This window comes from Schistosoma mansoni, chromosome 4, assembly GCF_000237925.1.
Source record: "Schistosoma mansoni strain Puerto Rico chromosome 4, complete genome".
Classification (NCBI taxonomy): domain Eukaryota; kingdom Metazoa; phylum Platyhelminthes; class Trematoda; order Strigeidida; family Schistosomatidae; genus Schistosoma; species Schistosoma mansoni.
In genome coordinates this window covers 22,093,758-22,115,682 of record NC_031498.1, presented here as the reverse complement: position 1 = coordinate 22,115,682, position 21,925 = coordinate 22,093,758, and the positions used below count along the sequence as shown (strand labels likewise).

At 32.4% G+C, this 21,925-nt stretch overlaps 1 protein-coding gene across 1 annotated transcript in view; it reads left to right on the top strand.

Moving 5' to 3' along the window:
- Smp_144970 (putative copper-transporting atpase 1, 2 (copper pump 1,2)) overlaps window positions 1-21,925 on the top strand; it is a gene marked incomplete at its 5' end in the record, with an annotated part of 73,392 nt that overhangs the window by 43,377 nt on the left and 8,090 nt on the right. Inside the window, 6 exons of the mRNA XM_018797213.1 lie at window positions 1,264-1,395; window positions 3,015-3,200; window positions 4,699-4,816; window positions 11,271-11,585; window positions 15,052-15,450; window positions 19,026-19,283. Of these exons, the coding sequence (XP_018652277.1) occupies window positions 1,264-1,395; window positions 3,015-3,200; window positions 4,699-4,816; window positions 11,271-11,585; window positions 15,052-15,450; window positions 19,026-19,283 (1,408 nt within the window). The remainder of the gene's footprint in view (window positions 1-1,263; window positions 1,396-3,014; window positions 3,201-4,698; window positions 4,817-11,270; window positions 11,586-15,051; window positions 15,451-19,025; window positions 19,284-21,925) is intronic.

Genomic DNA, 21,925 nt, shown 5'->3' with positions numbered 1-21,925 from the left:
ATTTGATAATAGCTTAGTTTGAAGGTTTTCACAACCTTTTCTTTCATTTTTAGTTTACATCTATGCATCTTTTAAACTGCTTATTTTATCAACTTCCATTTAGCACTTGCATATTTAAAGGATATTTCACTCCAGTTGGGGTAATCAAACAGTGTCGTTAGCTTCCATACAGAACGTCTATTCAAAGCTCAATGTACAGATATGTATTTGGTTATTGAGTTGCATTGGAATTTTGTTAGATGACAAATTTCATCCATCAGTCGGTTGACGTAACAAAACCGACCAAATCTATCAGACAATTAGAAAAAGATGAATAAATTCAAGGTTATTTATCAGTGTAGGAGAAAAGATGATCGTGATAAAGGTGGAAAAAACCTTAAGACAATTATCGAGAATAGCTAATCAGATTCCAGATAAATCAAACAATATGTTGGTTAATCATACAAAAATCCTAATAGTTCACTTGTTCTGGAAAAATAGGTGGGTGATGTTATCTAGAAAGGCGATGGAAACTTCATGATTAAACTATTCAACTCAGAGGATACAACACCTCGAAAATCTTCCTTCCGAGCTACAAATATTGCCAATTGTTATAAATACCGCTATAGCTAATTTGCTAATACACTCAATACAATGCCTTGTAACTTATAATCAGTTGTTTATTATTCATGGTATAAATTTATTGAAGTTATTTGGTTTTTACCCTGTTCTGGACGACAGCAAACTTGATCTAAAGAATTAGATAGATACTATGTGACCCTAGGCAACATGATGTTAGTAGTTACTTTTCAGTGGCTGATTAGTCTATCTATTCATTTTCTGAAATAGTTATTTGTATGCAGAAACTATTTAGTATTCATTTGTATTTATAACAATAGATGTGATAAAACACTAGAGCAATTGATAATATTGAACATCTAAAATCGTAACTAAGTTTCAACTTTAGTCGATAATTCTGATATGTGATTGAACACAGTGCAATCGATAGATTTGTCCTCAGCAAAATACGAAAGTCGTCGTGTACTTTCATAATCCGATTGGGAGAGATCATTACTGAGTCAACACGTTTTTTAATTTGAAACACAGAAAATGACTGATTTAATTAAATCAATATCAGAATTTGATTAACTTAATAATCAGAAATTAAAATATAACAAACACATCACTCTTCTAGTAAACCTATGTGGTTTCTGATAATTATTTTCTGTAAATCCATTGTAATAGGTATATAACTTTTCTCTCTCTGTTTACCTTTCATTTTAGGCGCCAGTACAACAGCTTGCAGACAAGATTGCTGGTTATTTCGTTCCGTTTATTTGTTTAGTGTCATTGACAGTTTTTATTTTATGGATCAATTTAGGCTTATTGGTACCAACAACCATAAAAGGCTATGAAGTAAGTTGTTGTCCACTTTCTGTAAATGTTTATTGCCCGAGGTTTTTTTAAAATCATATTTTACATTTTTCCGGCCATTGTAACCATTTATTGTCCTTTTTGAAAGGAATATAAATACATTTGGCATGTGCTCATTTACTTTCATAGCTTTCAGCTGAAATGGGACTTACGCCAATGAATTTGACAAAATTTCCTGTGTTTTTTTCGTTAAATCTTCACAATCGGATAATGGCATGTATATAAAACGTTCGTTTGGCTTTGGGTCCAAAAAATGTATTTATTTGTTTATCGATAAGTAAATATACTATCTAGCGGTTCAATTTGCATTACATTATTCCTATTAAATATGACCTATGAAGGTATAAAACATATAAATTTTGTCAGTATTCGATTATGTACTCAGGTCACGTGTTTAATTAAGCTCGTGAACTGATTCGGGTAAGAAGTTGAGACTTATGACTTTGACTAGTTAACCAATTCACTTGTTAATAGTAGCTCGTTGATATTCGCGTCTCATACTAATTATGTGGCCGTATGACAGCATCTAATTCATCCATAATACCACTCAATTACATCACTTTGTGGTTCTGGTTTTGTTGAAAATCACACATGAACTGGTCTTCGTATAATATTCTCGTTTATTCTGTACTAGAGTTGTAACTTTCTTAATTAGACGCGTAAGTTTTGATCAGTAGGTTTTAATTACATTTCCTTCCTAAATACTTCACTGTAAAATTCCATATACGGCTATGTCATCACAATCACTGTCAACTGTTATCTTTTCCTACTTACTGTACATTCTTCAATTCATTTACAATATCTTCATTTGGTGGTTTTTGTGACAAATCCGATACACTTACTTAAAATCTGTAGAAAACGTCATACTTTTTACGTGAACTAGGTTCATGAGTATTTTATATTGTTGTTAATAGTAGTAATGTCCTTTGCTTATTCCACTGTTGACACAAAAGAGTAAAATGAATAATATGGAATGGGTTTCTTTTTGGATATTAATTCTTCTTGTAGTACATCTCCTGATGTTGTCTGTTTAGTAGATTTAGCTAGTTAGTTAGTCAATCTAATTAATCAATATAGAACTTGGCATTCATATGTTGGACTGACCGATTTGCATCAAGCTATATCATTACAATGGAATGAAATTAACAATATGAATTATCGATTAGTCAAAGAATCAGTTATGTTAATGATAGTAAAGAAAATTATACACACAGAGAATTTATGATTCAAAAAGATGGAATGGATTCACGGAGTAAAATAGTATGCGCTAATATCATATATACAAGGGAGATTAAAAAAAAGTGTACGGATATCTGAACCAGTGTGATGGGTTTTTGAACCATACCGTTTACATTCTCCAACTATTCATGATAACTATTGTGCATAGGTTAGTTGATTAAACTTTTAAGTAAAAAAAACTTTGAACATCACAATAGTATGTTATATGTATGATACACTAATCATGATTTATACTTTCATCTATACTAGTTATATTTAGCTCTGAAACTCACTTTCTTTTCTTTGTATATATATATATATATATATATATCCGTGTTCATATCCGTGTTCATACGTACGTTTTTAAATTTCTTTAATTTTAGCCTGGTTGCTCCATTCCCCTGTTAGCTATTGATCATGCATTTCGTATGGCTATCACCGTATTAACCATAGCTTGTCCTTGTGCTCTTGGCTTAGCCACACCAACAGCGGTGATGGTAGCTACCGGAACTGGTGCATTAGCTGGTATATTGATTAAAGGTGGTCAACCGTTAGAGAATATGCATAAAGTATGTCTAATTTGTTACATATTTTTGAACTCTGGAATCATATATATATATATATGATAATTTCTATTTTACTAATACTATATGTGTATAAACATTGAAATGCAATTGCTATTTGTCTACTGTTAATATCTTAAGTTTACGATATATAAAAATTGGTTTGAAATATCATAGAACAATCATTGGTTTTGGAAACATACAAGGTATCTTTAAACATAGACGTTCTGTTAATTAAATGACAGATATCCGTTCATGAACATGTCTTCTGAACATGGTTCCTTTATGATATGATCACCATCACAAGATACATTATTAATTTCGGCCATAGTTGTTACGTTGTTTGAGTGCACAGACGTAACTAATGTTTCATAATCGTCTGGTGAATATTAATGAACTGGCTTTCAAATTATAAATTTAATAGTCAGTTGGATATTAGTTTCAATGTTTTTCCTTTGAACTCAAATCACGGATTACGCACAAGGAGTTTTTTTCAAAATGAAAGATTCGACAAAAGGCTAGAACGACCCAGTCATAAACATTATTCGGTGATTTAGATTAGAACCATTTCAATGAACTACATTATCTGTTATCTCTCTTCTATTCAATAAGCAAGGTTATCATCGTAATGAACTGACTTAGAACTTGTGAAGTAAGCAAGCAAATAACTATAAAGGTAATATAGAGAGGAGCTCAAAACAACTACGATGAACTTTCAGTCAGTCCTCAGCCAATCAGAAAACAGATTTTGTGAGTAGTTTATGGAAAAGAATACAATAGTATTACAGAGTATAGTCGATTTTTTATATATTTAACGAGTCTATTTAAGTCGTCCATAAGGTATTCTTCCCTTAAATCGAGAAAATGGCATTTAAATCTCTTATAAATGTAGAACATCTGTCTTTTCAAGATCTTGTAAGGGCGAAAGCAGATTTTTAAAAGTCCTCATCTTGCTTTTGCTTAAGGATTTAGGGTTAGAGTTTTCATTGCAAATTGACATCAGCTTTAATGTAACAATTCTCTGTAGCTATATGGATAAACAACTTTTGCTCAACAATCTAAGAGGTACTGTCTGACTAGTTTGTCCATAAAATAAAGTCCCAAACGGTTAAAGTTTATTTCAGTATTTAAGGATATTATCGATTAGTCTGTTATATACAATGTATAGGGAAAGAAGTAAAGATTTGGTATGTTTAATACTACCGTTTTTACTCTTTGGTACTAAAGCATAATCTTTTGTTATTTGAACACTATACAGAATTATTTCTACTGCTTGTTATATATGTTATATAGATTTTACTCTGGAACATAAAAGTCTCATTCTCGATTCTAATTATTTCAGTACTATACCTTTTACTAAATTTATTATCCAGTTATACTACTTACATGTATATCACTTAATGATATTCTTTCATCGATCTTATATTCATCAGTGTATTTACTTTCTTAATTTCAGAATATATTATATTAACATGTTTTTAAAATTCCTACTTTAAACTTATAGTTAACTACAATATTATTTGATAAAACTGGGACAATCACTCAAGGTCGACCACAAGTTATCCGTATTGTCATGTTTATACCACCCAATGATGAAATGGAGAAATCCACAGAAGTGGTAAGTACTGGTTGTGATTTTTTCCCTCGTTATTATTTTGTAAAACATAACAAAATCTAAATACTTGAGGACTATTTTTTTCGTGGGTTGTGGGATCAGATCTTTTTAAAAGTGCCCTTTACTATTGATCAATAATATCATTAATACTAGCTCATTTGTTAGGTAAAAATCTGTTTATATGGTTTTCAACCACACTATAAGTGTAAGAACTAGTGAAATTACCCGGTTACCTAAACCATTGAAGGTGAAACATGGTTCGAGAATGGAACATATACACTAAAAGTCTAATACCTTTGCCAATGTGCCATCTCTCTACTTAGTTTTGATCAGTATTCAATGATTGAATATCAAATTAATAAGCAATAAAGTGTTGAATTAGATTGGTGATCACAGAATTTGACTTTAATTCACCGGGTCAAAAGATGTTCCAAGTACGTCTACCTCTGTATCCAGATAGTATTGATTGCAGCCGTGTAAGAAAAACTCTGGGACTCAAACCAAAGTGAACGAACTTCTTTGAAGACGCTTGAAATTAGAATGTTTCGATTTGTTTACAAAAAGAAAATATCACTTTGCACATTACCAAAGGTTTTCAATCTGAAATAGAGTAGATGTTTTTTACACTTTCTTTTTGTTTAGAATAATTGTTACACACTAATCAATTCACTTAAAAACCATGAGTTTGAAAAATTTTAGTCCTGTGTTTAAAATAAATCTTCATGTTGATAAAATATTCACTAAAAAGTAACTCATTCGCCAGGTATTGAAGTATAAGGCACACTATTGGTATGAGAGCTAATGATACTACTCAGTTGCCCGAACCAAAGCAGTTGGAGAGGGTTTCGAACTTGTGACTAAGTAGACGTTTTGCTTATTCACTTTAAAGTTAGAACATATTCGCATAAAAGTACTTCATGTCTTCCTTCTTTTAATTCAATTTATTCAAAGTTATCATATTTTTTTCCGGTCACTGTATTTATTCGCTTTTAATCTGAACTATAGATAAATTTGTAAGTAACTTACTAAAAAATAACTTGAATACCTGCTTCGTAACAGACTGACAGTCTGGTGTTGTGAGCCACTGGAAATTGCGGAACAGTGAACATGTATTCTTAGTCGTCGTACATCTATAATTTCATAAAATCTTGGATTTAGGATCATTGGGTTTCGTTTAGTGAATATGATGCTTTTGATCTGTATCCGAGTTGGAGTCTTAGAAACCGGAAATTTCTACCTCAGTCTATTCAGAACTGACTATAATCTAGTGCCGACGATAAGTCAAGTGATCTTAATTCTAACTTCCATTTGTTATAGTTCCTCAATCATAGACTCACTAAGAATTCCATCTTGAATTTAATTCATTGGTAAACAAATGAGATTAATATTCCTATAGCCTCCTACAAAATAGAAATTTCTTTAAAATAAGACTATGCCGTTGTCAATCTACAATTGTTTATTACCGTTATTAGTTCAGTAAATGATAGACAATGAATCGTAAAATAATTTTATATGTTAAAGCAGAAAAAAAACAACTAAATGATCTGGTTTTTACTACGTAATAGGTAACGAATGCATTTACACGAAATTTTCATATAATGGCATATAATTCTTGTCTTTCTTTTTCCTTGATTACCCGGATTACATTTATTCATTTGGTAGATTTCATGGAAAGTAAATAAAATACAGCTAATTTTCCATACATTCAATAACCTGTAAAATTCACACTATCAATATAACCTTCTATCTGCTTACTCGTTAAAAGTTCTGTTTGAATGTGTACCGGTACATTCTTTTCCTTTGATAAGCATTAGTACGAAAACTTAAATTCAAAATTACAGTTTCTTCATAAAATATGAAAACCATACATTGTTTGTACATCTTCCCTCGGGTGTCTTTTGCACACTTCATGTCTTTTTCAATTTTGTTGTTATGACAATTACTCTCTGTTTTCACTCCTGTTCACTTTAATTCAGTCATCTGCCTTCAGGTATTCCACTTCTGATTGATGTCACATACTCTCAACATAAGAAGTATACGCCACGGTGCTTTTTTTTTCTTTTACTAGGCATTAATAGCATAAAGCCCATAGAAGTAAATGGGATCTTTCAATAAACAATTATTTGTGGAGTTTTGTACTTTAAAACAATGATGATTGAATACTATGACATAGTTTGATTGTGGCTGCTTTTTTTTTAATACTATGGTGTCTAACTTGTCTATTATAATAAAACAGAATGTCTACATTAGACTGAAAGCTTGTTTGTTGACCATCCGTTATAATTTCTTTGATTACGTCTCAGCTACTCCCATTGCTTAGTATTCCTGGACACCAATTCATCCAACAGTCCCCAAACCAGAACACTTTTGGACAGGAACGAAATTTTATTCCAAATAACAAGGGTAGATAGAAATAGGAATTACAATAAGAAAAACGGTATATTTAGGGTTTTTACATGAGAAGATTCCAAAGTGTTCTCCAAGTACCTACCAGCGCTTATTGGATAAGAAATAGCCAGTTAGCGTGCACCGATACAATCCTGCACAGAACGTGCTTTAATCCAATCTATATTCCTCTAACACCATCTTTTATGATAATAAGAAGGTTTGCGAAATTCCGGGCCTGTTGATATGGTTATATTTTCAATTTTACCCAAGGATTATCAGTAGCATTGTAGTGAATGACGAGAACACAAGTGGGGACAATGGAATGTATTTGAATACAAAATCAGAGAACATCTTAGTAAGATCTGCGAACCATACATTAAATACTTCATTTGCAAAATGTCAATTAATCGCCTCAGACTTTATTGTTCTTTCGTTTCCACACCAATCATTCTCCTTTTTTTGATCTTAACCTTCTGCCTCCAGGCATTTCACTTTCGATTGATGATACATACTACTTGTATCTGTTGACATCAGTAGCACACATCACATTATCTTCAACAATGTGCTACCTATTTCTCACAATGGCAAGAAGCAATTACAAAATGTCCTAGGCAAAAAATAATAGAGAGTTACTACTTTTGTCCCATTAGTTTATACACTCAGTGATAGTTTTTGTTTGTTTTCTGAAATTTTCAATAATGAATGTATATTCTCAATATTTAATCTTTCTCATTATCATTCATTCCACAATACAAAATATATTATACCAATGAAAATTATTTGGCTTGTGATATCTATCGACAATCAAGAATTGCTCATAGATCATTTTAAAGTCTTTCATTTGTGTTTATGTGTTTTGTCAGTAAGATAAATTACTAGTAAACTGTGTACAAAGAAAGAACAAATTCTGATGATCAATACTTACTGGAATGAATTAGCACGGAACCGTTTAGTTACATGTTTATTATTCATCTGTGTAGGTGCATGTGCACTCATATAAAAGATTAAGTTGGACTGTATATGTGACAAGTGATGAATTTATCATCGACGACAATGTTATAAATTGATTTGCTTAAATTACATTTTACATAAAACTCAACGTTATGCTTAGTTTTATTTAAATAATTTATATTTGTATTTTGGTTTAGTTTTAATGTTAATACTTATTATGGATTAACTAATTACCAACTGGATGAGAACTGGGATCAACTATTTGTATTCGTAAAACTATTCACATTTTTACTGTTTAATTTTATCTCTTTGGAAAGATTTACACCTAATTTTGCTTATGAGCTTTCAGTTGAAAAGTTTCCGTTTTGTGTATGTGTATGTGTATTGGTGTGAACTCAATGCCTACAAATACAAAAGAATATCAATCTCTCTAGTTACATACATAATTATAATCAGTTTTTGAATCAGGTATAAATTTTTAGACGAGATTGTTTTGGAGGCCACCTCTACTGAAGTGAATGTAGTCCGTCACGGATGGACACCTTAGTTGGTTGAAAACCGTAAGCGTAAGATAATTATTGAACGTTTTAATGATAGATAACTTTACAACATTGCTTGAATGTCGTGTAACAACCGAGCATGCAATACTGAGGCTAGATAATGACGGCTAATTCTTCGTTGATGTCCTCAGTCTAAGGTCAGAGCAGTCCATGAAATTATTAACTGTTGAACTGACTCAAATTAGTAAATGCAAATCACCTTATCAAGATCTGCTAAATAACCAGCCATCATTGGTTAGAGATGTTAAATCACATGGCCTAGAATCGATTTCGCTGACCCGAATGTTTTCACTTTTTATTATCTTCCAGATTCCGAATGTCATTGTTCCCCCATGCAATTTTCTTCTTTTAGAACCATATTCTTATTAGTTTCATGTCGTTCTGTCAAAATGATACAAAAACTTGATTTAATACATCATTTTGGTTATCTTCAGAATTTTATTTCTAATGTATATAACAAATACTAATTATTTATATAAACTGATTAATTTACCCTAATGTCTTATTCCTTTCTTTACAGAACAAAAACCGATCATCAGATCAAAGTTCACCATTATCAATCTCTTCATATAAACCGCAAATCTGTTCAAACATATCACCTAGTAGATTTTTATATCTTATCGCCAGTGCAGAATCAACAGTACAACATCCTGTTGCAAATGCTCTACTTATTATAGCACGTACATTTCGTCGATTTGCATTATCATTTAATCCAAATGAATTATTATTAAATACATCAAAAGAAAGAGTAAATTATCAAAATACTCATAATAACAAAATGAATTATGATTTATCTAATGACTTTGCGAAGGTGGCCAATTATCAGTATACTATTGCTTATTTAGTTTAAAATAGTTATTTTTGGTTATATATTGAATATCTTTTCGGCATGACTGTTTTTACAGCTCAGATTGGGAAACTTTTAGTTCTCTTTTCCTTAACCCTGACCTGTTACAATCAGCACATAGGGGTAGCATACACCTACTCAATGTATTTTGTTCAACAAATTTAACTAACAGAATCCTTATTACTAATGACTATTACCATGAATTTAATATTAAATCTACTTGATATTTATGTTGTATACTTAGTTTGGCAAGTAAAATGCCAGCATTTTAGACAACAATGTTATATAATCTTGTTCATTATCCAGTACATAATTCATTTAGTTTTGAATGACCGCCTCCTTCGAAATGGCATATTTTGCATAAGAATATCTACGTGAATATAAATGTTATTTAATAGGTTATGAACTCGAAATTACCTTCTAATTTAAAGAAAATCATGAGTTCCACAAAACGCTTAAAGCTATAGACCTCTCTCTATTGATTGGTAAGAAAACTGAATTGGTCGCAATTCATTAGTTAAATCCAACTCATTGAACTAGTAATCTACTACTGGTCTATTGTAGTTGTTATTGTTCTTTCATTGACATTGTTTTTCTTTCTCAAAGTGGTCATGCAATGTGATTACTAAATAATTTGGTTGTATTATATCATCTTGGCTTTATTCGATTTTTGTAGCTACAAAACTGGTCTTTATCGTCTCCAATGTTAACATTAATCAAGACATAGCACCGGATGACATTCATTGTAATCTCCTTAATTATAAAAGATGCTTTGATAATCCAGGACCCATGAGATTCCCATTCCATAAGTGCTCTTCATGCTTCTTTAGACAGCATTAATGCAACCCCTTGTGTGTCCAAGGTATTTTCTTCCTCATGACCCGAGTACAACAGCACCTCTCCCGAAGCTAATTTTTTCTGTTCATTATGGGCCCCGTTCAGTTTCACTTATTCTAAAAACCGCCAGGTTGTATCTCCTCATTTTTACGGCTATTTGATTAGTTATCACAGTCTCCCACATTGTCTGGTCATTTCATTCACCTATAATATTTGTTGCTGCTGTTCTCAAATAGGGCATCAGACTTGTTATTCCCGGAGAATCTTGGGTATTACCATGAGGCGTCATAATTTTTCTACATGAAAACCCTTCAACTCTCAAAGTAGAGTTTATATGGTTGAGATGCCTTTTCTCCTTGTTGGCGTTTTCCTACCAAGTTTCTAGTTTACGGGGATGGGGTTGTGACCCCATGCAGCCTAAAGACTAGGAGTAACCGAAGGAGTTGGTCGGTATCCTACGCTACACGCGGGTTAATAAGCGTAAATAAGTATGCTACAAAAATGAGCTACTAACGAAATATTGTTTACAAAAAGGTATCTATTCATTAATTTCGTTTTAACAGTTGAATAGTTCAAACATTTTCTCTACTTCTCAAATTATTAATCTGTTGTATTACCATTTTATGTCAAATGTCGAATCAGTGATCATTAGCTCTGTAGAGCCTGAAGTTTACGTATGTATTATATTATATATGTATCCATTTTGTTTCTGTTTTTATAGGTTTCTCAAATTAAAACTTCATCTGGACTAGGTGTTCAATGTAGTGTTGATCTATTACCGTATGATTGTCCACCAGGTCCAGAATTGCCGAAACCTTTAGACGTTAGAAGTAGTAACAGTTTCAGCAATCAATATACTGAAATAGATATTAATGCAGCATTACAAATGAAATTGACTTACGTATCATGTATGTGGCCGACAAAAAATACGCCTACTATGAATAATCTTGTTAATGGTGATCATGATGAATTGAATAATAATAATTTCGAAAAGTTTAATGATCTGTTGTCTAATCAATCTATGACATATCCGGCTAGTTCCCATTCTACAGTCAATGAATTAGATAATTACCAGGTATTAGGAGATTGTAAAGAAAGTGTAAATCGGAAAAATAGTACAAACAATGTTATCACTTCTCAAAAGCAACAACAAAGACACTTTTTAAATGGATCAGAAAGAATTGAATGGGCAGGTAGGTATGTTGTGAATTTATTGTGTTATAAACACGTAGTTTAAGGAAGGGATCCCTTTTCAACGAATTTGTTATCAAGCTGCAGAATCAAATATATAATTGTACATTTCGATAATAAATACGCTAAAAAGAGATCTCTTCACTGAACTTCGCGTTTCTAATATTTAAAATTTATTGTGTATCTCTCAGTATAAGATTTATTTGTATTAATCTAGATACTCACGTATTTTTTCATTGTTTAATGTTCGATTATATTTTGGTGAGATTCTGATAGTAGAACGCTTCTAATCATATCAATAACAATAATGATAAACTATTATTGGCAATACATTTATACTTTGTATTAGTCTAAATAGACCATTATCTCTAATCAGACCTTTCTAGCATCCAACTTAAACTTCTATTAATAGTAGATTAGTATAAAATGTCTATTGGGACACATATATATGAGCTGTTTTTGTGTATAATACTACTCTACTCATTTACTTAATAAAAAGTCAAGAAAGGAAAAAAAGAATTTATGGCTACACTATTCCTCATAATTACAAATGACTACTGTTTGTACACTGCTAAATGACTTGAATAAAACTTTTTACAATAGACAATCATGAATGTGTTGTCTGGTATAATCATAATATTATGAATTAGGTTTCTTGATAACTTCTAATTTGGTTGTGGAAAATAAGCTAAAAGTTTGGTATCAGAAGGGGGTTTTGTGGAGATTTGAGTAATTTTTCATATAGTTGAGATCATGAGTCAATTGAAGCTAGATCACCATGGAAAACCTGGGAGCACTGGACGGCCGTTTCGTCTTATTATGGGGCTCCTCAGCAGTGCGCATCCACGATCCTGCCCTCACGAGATTCGAACCCAGGACCTACCAGTCTCGCGCCAGAGCACTTGACCGATAGACCACCGAGCCGGCATCCAACGGTGTTGATGTCTAACCTCAACCAATCCACGAAATTGCGCGACCAACTTCCTTTGTACTGAGGTAGATATCTGTTTCTACCTGACATGGATTAGCTCCGCTGGTCACGACTTCTCACTAGAACTCCAGGAATCACCTCAAGGAGCCAGTGCTTCTAGATTTTCCATGGTGGTCTAGCTTCAATCGACTCATGATCTCAACTATATAAAAGTTTGGTGTTTATGTAATTTTCTTTTTTTTTCTTAGAAAAAAGTCATATCTCCTCTGTCTCGTCAATTTGTTTTTGTTGTGTATTTGTGCTGAAGACATAATAAATTTTGCGTTTACGTTTTCAGTTTCTCCTGAACTATATTGGTCAATTTCAATATTGATTCGCTTTCTTGATGCATGAATTTAGTCGTCTTAATCAAAAGATAAAGAAAAGTAAACTCAACATCTAGAAGTATCATATATTTCCTATTCATTATCATATCTCTCATTTTCCAAATGAAAGCAAAAATATCTTTTACACTTATATTTATAACTAATTTGTATGTAAAGGTTTCAACAATCAAACTAACTACTATTCAGTTCTGTCGTATGGATAAGTATACATATTTGAGACTGAATGAGGTAGAAATCTTCACATGTTAATTTGAGGTCGACTTTTAACTCTGTAAAGTGTGCTTTTTTCAGTAAGCAGGTGTAGGTGAATAATGATTCTCATATAATGAGCATATAATTGAACTGTATATTAGAGAGAAACTTGACGGCGATGATAATGTATGTAGGAATTTCTACACTACGCTAAATAAATTTTTGGATACTGAAAGGCTTGAAGGTTCTAACAGTATATATATAAACCCAACCAGTAAATAAATAAATTTGTTTCACTTTGATTTAAACTAGTCCAAATTGTACTGATTAAGCAGTGTCATTTTTGTATAAAGTTCATTATATCAATGTTTTAATTACTCCTATCTTTTGACCACAAATTAAATTTCACTGATAAACAGATAGATCTCAAAAGTTACTCACAGATTTTGAATAACTTTCTTGTCTTAAGTCCTCACGCTTAGCTATTTTATGGACTTAACAGTAGCGATTGGTAAGACCAGTCGTTATATATGTTGTTTGTTTGCTATTGTGTACAACTGAATATCAATTAGTTCTCATTTGAACTTCAAAAACATGAACAACCTTGCCGTGCATATGATTAGTTGAACTGTAACTGATTACATTAGCCTTTTTTGTTTTTCAATCTGTGTGTGAGCATTAAATGCGTACTGTGTTTTACCTCCTACTCTGAAGATAACTTGACAAGTTTCAAAATCTTCACAACTGACGTGACTAATAGGATGATATACAGAGATTTCCGAAGTTGCCGATTTTCTCCTCCTTGCTGTAATTCTGAGAAATATTAAAATAATGCTTATCTAGTGAACAATCAAAGCGTTGAAAGTATACGGGTCTAAAAAAACATCATTATTCTCAAACATGGTGGTTTGATAATGTAAATGTGGATTCACAACTAAGCACATGATCACAAATTAAATAAAATGTTATGCTATATTCTTTGTAAGTGTTAGTAATCCTGACTATAAGTGCTTTGTGATTAAATTGTTAAACTTGCATCTATTAGCAACGTATGTGGTCTACCAACAACAACCTTTAATGTTTCCTAACTGATAATATCATGAAGTGACCGTAGCCAGAAAACCATTGGAAACCAAGAGACACTGAAAAACTGTTTCGTCCTAGAATATGACTCGTCAGCAATAAACTTCCATGATTCTGCCAGCGATTGAACCCAAGACTTTCAGGCCTTACGACGAACCTTTTACTTTCAGACCATTAAGTTGGAATCCAAATTTATACAATTCTAGCTTCATTAAGCTGGTAATACTACAGGACCATCATTCACTACAACTGTTGATAGTTGTGTCATACCCTATTTGGCTAAGCTCTACACTAGTTACAATTCCCACTATAACTCGAATTTTACTCTAAAAGTCAGTCACTGGTGAGTACATGATTGTTAGTAGTAACATAAGACGCTTATGAAGGTCGTTCAATTTAAACTTTACATCACGAAGTTATTTTAGCTATAAAAAGTGCTATCACTAACGTTACAGGTAAATTGTTAGAACACGACTTATCTCTTAGTTGTAGCCTCTCTCTATTTTGGTTCAGGTATTTGACTAGTATCAATAGCCCTCACATAAAAAGATTTGCCTCAAAGTATGTAACACATAAATCTTTACCTGTTTATTGAGATAATTTTAGAAAATTCAATTCGTAATTCGATTTATTGAAATGTCCTAAAATGTATATTTTTGTGTTGTAACTTTACAATCAATTGACAAACTATTCCAGTGACTTTGAGTTAAATTAATCTGAAGTTTTGTGGATGTCATAAAATTTTCTTCACCAGTTTATTTTACCCATCTTTTACCATAACTACTTTATATCTCTAAAAAATAAAAGTGTTTTTCTCATATATGTTTATATATAAGTCGATATTTACGTTTTTTCTACTCAACTTCTCACTTATAGACTCCACTAAAGGTGGTGTTCATTCTGTACTGATTGGTAATCGTGAATGGCTAAAACAAAACAATGTAATATTGCCCATCATTTTATCTAACGAATACCTGCCGGATGGACGTGAATCAAATCGTCAAACTGCAGGTTATTGTGACATCCCAACGTTGGACTCATTAGTTTCAGCTGATGAATCCCAAGGTCACACCGTTGTTTACGTCGCCATTGATAACATTCTAGTCGGTCTAGTAACAATTTCTGATCCAATTAAACCGGAAGCTGACTTAATCATCGCTGCACTACGTCATCGTGGTATACGTGTAGCTCTATTAACTGGTGATAATTTTCGTAGTGCTAATGCAGTCGCACAACAAATTGGTATTGATGAAGTCTATGCTGAAGTGCTACCTGGTCATAAAGCGGATAAAATAAAAGAATTACAAAATTGTTCAACTGTTCGTAGAAGAAATAAAAGAAATTCTACTATCATGTCGATGACAAAGATGAGAAATAAAAAACAGAATCAAATGAAATCAACAAAAGGTTGTATTTCAAATAGTACTGATTGTGTAACTAACATTGTAGATGGTGAGTCTTATATTATTTTTACATTTTATTAACAATATATCACAATAATAATAGTAGGCATGTTATTTAAAATAGATGGATTATGGCTAGCAGGGAAGTCTTTGATGCATGTTTCTTTCTATTTGAGATTAGTAAGCTGGATGTAATGTATATTCTGGTTTTGATGTTCATATTGAGAATCAAATTCAGTGCTTATTGTTTTAAACACTAATGGGATATTAACTGAGCTATTGAGTTAAAACAGCCACTCACTTGTGTAACGGGCATCATGTTTATATGATTATTAGTAAAGGATTAATTTATTCTATTGTTGATGTTTAGGAATAAAGTTTAATCAGTATTTATTAGTAATATGTATAAATCCTATGCGAGTTTACTCTATATAGCCAAGACGAATACATGGAAGCGAAGACTGATCAACATTTAGTGCTAAATATTAACAAACGAATTATTCAAACGCTTTCTTGATTTTCTTTTACTTTAAAATGTACTTAATATTCATGAAATGTGTATAATATGAGTGATAGGTAGTTTTTCTGCAAAATATTTTGAATTTTTTTTTAATTCCGCTGTGTTTGAAGAGATTACGAGTTCACCTAGTCTGCGGACGGAACGAAGACTGAGTGACTCAATGACCAAATAAGCTAGCTGTTCCGATGCGTTCCAGCCCCATTAACTAGAGAGAACTCCAGGTTCAGGAGAGGGAGATGTATTTCACAAGTAGCCAGAAGCACGAACAACAAGCACAACTCAAGCGTATATATACAGCACAAAAATGTCCTTGGGAAACGTTACAAAATAGCGTATTAAAAGAGGGAACGAACCAATGACATTTAAGGTCCCCCTAAGTGGGAAATACGATATGAAGGTAAAAATGGCCGTTTTTGCGCGAAAACATGGAATCCAAATTTCCAAAATATTGCAAAAATAAGACGTTTACCAAATGACTTCTGCGGATCCTCAACAAGTTCACTCAACTAAATGAGTAGAGTACTGATTAAACCATTCAAGTTTCAATTCTTAAGCCGTAGGTTTGAACTCTGGCTCACTTAACCCCGGTCTACATACACACAGACAAGTTGATTGTGTAGAGTTAATTCACGCAAACAGATTAAATTGTAATTTTGTCAAGTATACGAGTATAAACGAGTTTAGCTGATTTCCGTCATGTTGGTAATTTAATAAAATTCCCAGAGTAGTTAAACTCATATGAGAGAGAATGAAAAAAATACCTGATATTGTTGTCTTTAATCCAGTACATACATACACACACTGATCCACAAATACCTAGTGATTCAGTCGGTATTGTGATGAATTTAACAACTGTAAGTTAACTGACGTATATAGATTATGCAGATTTATCTAAGAATCAAAGGATTGACTAACACTTGTTATCGTCACTCAATATAAGTTATCTCAATTATAATCAAAAAATACCTTCGGTATCGTAATCATCCGTGTACATGAGTGTGTGTATACACAAAATCAATCTAACTTCTCACACTCTCTTCTTCTTTCCTATGAATTTAAAAAGTTGATCTTCAAGTTGTATTTAGCTTCTCTGTGGTTCGTTTTTTTTCCACTAAGATGTTAATTTGATGAAACTATGAAATAGATTTTCTTATAAAAGAAAAAAAACACTTCAGATCTTAACAACTAGCATTGTTACATGTTTACATGATTTATCCTTACTTTTGGAAAGATGATTTATTCCAATCTCCCTTAGTCATTTTGTCATTCATATTTGTGATATTGAGCATATGTGCATAATCGTACAATATGTCTATATCTCCTTTTATTTATGACGTCTGTAAATAATGTTTAGTCACGTTTTGATTCATTTACGATTTGGGATTCTCCTCGTCACATTTCCCATTGTTTTCCCGCATAAAAGAATGAAATAAATTTGTATTCGGTGTTTTATTACCACCGCCCAAATGGAGTTAGCCCAAATTAAATATAAGAAATCAAACAGAGGATTTATTTTCATGGGTTATTCATCGTTCGTTTATGATGAAGTCAGATCGGGGGCCTATAAGTTTACGTTTTTAAACACTGTGAAACAAAATTGCATGTAATACTTCATTCATTTGGCAAGAACACCTAATGCAAAGGAGATTTCAATGGAAGTGTCTCCGCTTCTCAATCTTCTCAAAACTAAAACTATTAATCTAATTATCCATAATCAGTAATTTTAGTTGGCCAGTTAGTTTTATTTTCTTCAAAGTAATAAGTAGTTGTTGTTGTAGTATGGTTAGGACAGTATGTAGCAGTGATTGGGACTGGAATGCTTACCAGCCAAAAATTGAAATTAAGAAAGAGGAGGGAGAACAGAGAGCAATCAAAATAACATTAGGATTGAAAGAATGATGGAATATGTAAAGAATAACTCAAGGAAGACATGTAAATGGTGCATTTAATGTAGGATTTTGCGTAAAACAGTAAATTGGTTTATCTTACTTGCGTTTTTGCTCACTAAAACAGTAGTAGTATGGTAGTGAACAAAAACTAAGGTGAGAAAGACTAATTTATTGTTTAATGAAAAATGGCATAATGTGATCGTGAAATATGTAAACTAGACATTAAATACATTATTTGCACATCTACCTTCACTTGTCCTTTACATGCTTCATGATTCTTTCAATTCTGCTATTATTACAATTGCTCTATTTCCCTTCCTGTTCACTTCATTTCAATCTTTTGCTGCCAGGTATTCCATCTCCTGATTGGTGTCCCATACTACTTATATCTGTCAATATAAGTAGCATACATCACAATGTAATAGGGTAATTATTTATTATCATAGTTGAAATCATGAGTCAATTGAAGCTAGATCACCATGGAAAACCTGGAAGCACTGGACGGCCATTTCGTTCTATTATGGGACTCCTCAACAGTGCGCATCCACGATCCCGCACTCGCGAGATTCGAACCCAGTTATTAGAAATTTGTTTACATTATAAAAAGATTGATTAATTTTTAATATCTATTATATTTATTTAATTCACATATAATTTTAGAATCGAATTGTCAAATCTTCAATTCAAAAATATCAAATAAACCACCAAATCATTCCAAACTTGAATTATTAAAGAAAACAATTCCAAATAATAATAATCATTCTAATTCATCTTGTCATATAGAAAATGAATTTAATTTATTCAATGAGAAACTATCAGAAGATGAATTTAATCATACTATTCATAATAATAATACACAGGTTAAATATAATGGAAACCCTGTAAAAAATACATTATCAATTAAACAATTCATTAAACAATGTATTAGTGTAATATGTTGTTTTACTAGTCAACATTATAATTATTATTGTACTTTTGTAAAACCATTAAATTCTTTAAGAAAACATCAAACTACTTCTTTTCATCAACGTCAAATAGAACGTCATCAGAAGATGAAAAAATATCAAAAAAATAATTTACGTGTATCTCTTAAAAAATCTCAACGTCAATATGTTGCAATGATTGGTGATGGTGTTAATGATAGTCCTGCATTAGCTCAAGCAGATGTTGGTATAGCTATTGGTTGTGGTGCAGATGTTGCTGTTGAAACTGCTGATGTTGTACTTATACGTAATTCATTAATTGATGTAGTTGGTGCTATTGATTTATCGAAAAAAACTGTACGTCGAATACGATGTAATTTTATTGCTGCTACACTATATAATCTTATAGGAGTACCTGTTGCTGCAGGTCAGTTTATTTGTTTGTTTGTTTACTTGTTTTTTTAATTATTGATTTTAACCTTAAGACATGAGATAACACTTAAGTATCCCTGTTGTTAATTCTATAAAGTTCGCCCTATTGGAGGTTTTGTAGTTAAAATAAGTGGTAAAGATCATTTATTTAGATGTAAATTTTTTCTTTGTTCAACTCACTACATAAAGAGATTTCATGCTTTTGGCATTATTCGACATTTACTTTCACGATTTGTAAATACTTGTATATTATCTATTACTCTTCATTATTGTTCCTCATTATTCCTTCCTGGGCTTTTGAGCAAAGGTTTCATTGTGTTGTGGGGTGGCTCTGAGGCCAGTTATTAAGGTGTGTGGTGAGTTTGTTAAGGTCATTATGAATATGGTTGTGGACAGACATTTAAAATTTTGCAAACTCCGGGCAACTGTTACCTTATTACATACTAACCATCCACTTCATTCAGACAGGCTGGCTTCAGACCCAGTCATAGCTATATCGACCACATATTCACTTATCTTGGAAGTCTGATCAGCCCTGATGGGTTGGTGTCTGACGAAATCTCAGCACGGACTCAGAAAGCTCGTTTGGCTTTTGCCAACTTACTTCACCTATGAAGAAGGCGAGATGTCCTTCTATCAATTAAGGGACGAGTATACTGCGCAGCAATTCGTTCTGTTCTACTTTACGGCTGCGAAACATGGCCATTAAGAGTAGAAGATACTCGTAGGTTACTAGTATTTGACCACAGATGTAACTAAACCATGCATATTCATGTTCCTCTTGTTATGAGCTTCAGTTTGACCCATAGACTATTATTATACGATTTAATGTCTATTAATTAGTCTCTCACATTTACAGTCACTTTTGGCTAGATCTTGTACAAGTGCTGTTTTCTATTTTGTGGTGCGATGTGGTCTGTTTAGTTTGTATATAAACCCATTATATTTGAAATGCATGATTCATATCGCGGAAGCTGACATTGGTGTTCTGGACTCAACATGCAGACAGGGCTAAGCAGGATGAAGGACCGGTAAAGACTCTAGACTGTTCGTAAGGGTTTCATGAGTAATTGGTCTGGTCGACAAGTCACTGTTCTGTAATTGGCGGTATCATCACATTATATATTAATAAGGCACAAGGTCACATGTTGTAACAGTACCATGTTAGTTTTTTCGTTAAAGGATAACGTCGATAGCATTTTTTCAGTTGATATTCCCACAACGACATTCCCCATTAGCTGATTACTTGTCATTTTCTATACTAATTTCATTGTATCCCAAGGTCATTGTGTTCTAGTAAAGGCACAAAATTGTTTCCATTACAATCCCTCACTTGTATTCGGAATGTAAAGCTATCCTGAAAGTCGTATCTTCTATATCTCATATTGACGTATGGATTATGAATGTTGAAGTGTTGTCGTGTGTCAGTTACCGTTCTGTCAAGTCCATCATAGAGTCTGTCCGTATCGGAATAATCTCCATTCTTCATAAGATGCAATTACCATAGGGCTAACCGGAAATCTAATTCTTAGTCGATCTTCCTGCAACTTAACAGTTCTGTTACACAAATTATAAATTATTATACCTTACTAATGATAATCACACAAATAATATAATAAGCGCCAAAGTGGAGCAGTGACTCAATGGTTAAGGCGTTAAGCTTTCAACCACTACTTTTTAGATTCGAATCCTGCTTCACTGTGGTATGAGCCACCAGGTAGGCAGTATCATTAACCTCCACACATAGAGTATAGCTCAAAGTTAAGCACACGAATCTGTAACTAGCAAATAAGTTAGTAATAGTACCTTGTTTATCGCACGAAAGATCTAACAAATAACGTAACCCATATTCGGTATCAGATTTTAAACAGTCACTCATAAGTAAATGACAGTCTTTTAATAAGTGCACATTAATGGACCATTGGCTTAGTAATTAAATCACTTGGTAGTCAACATGTATATGTGATAGCTTCGAAGTCCTCTGCACCTTAGTGAGTTAAAGAAAAACCGACTAGAATGATTGACCTTCACACAAACACAAAAATACAGTATTGTAAATAAATAAATGATTGAATATTAAAGCTTTTGATGACTACGACATCTTCAATATAAATTATATCTAATATCGTGGATTGGTTGAAGTTAACATTAACACCTTTGGATGCCGGCTCAGCGGTCTATCGGTTAAGTGCTCTGGTGCGAGACTGGTAGGTCCTGGGTTCGAATCTCGCGAGCGCGGGATCGTGGATGCGCAATGCTGAGGAAACGGCCGTCCAGTGTTCCCAGGTTTTCCATGGTGATCTAGTTTCAATTGACTCATGATTCCAACTATGATAATAATTGTTTACCTACTTTTATATTGATAATAAATAATTTGAATAGATATGAATGATATAATGGAATGTTTACACAACTTTATAAGAATAGCACACACACCTTCAAATACCATAACTTGAAATATATATATATATATATATATATATATTAAACAGTTGATTTGTGTACGCCACAGTACAAATTTCCTGAATAATGGCGTTTGAATTAAATAGAACTTTTAAATGAGTTATTGAAACTACTACTTAG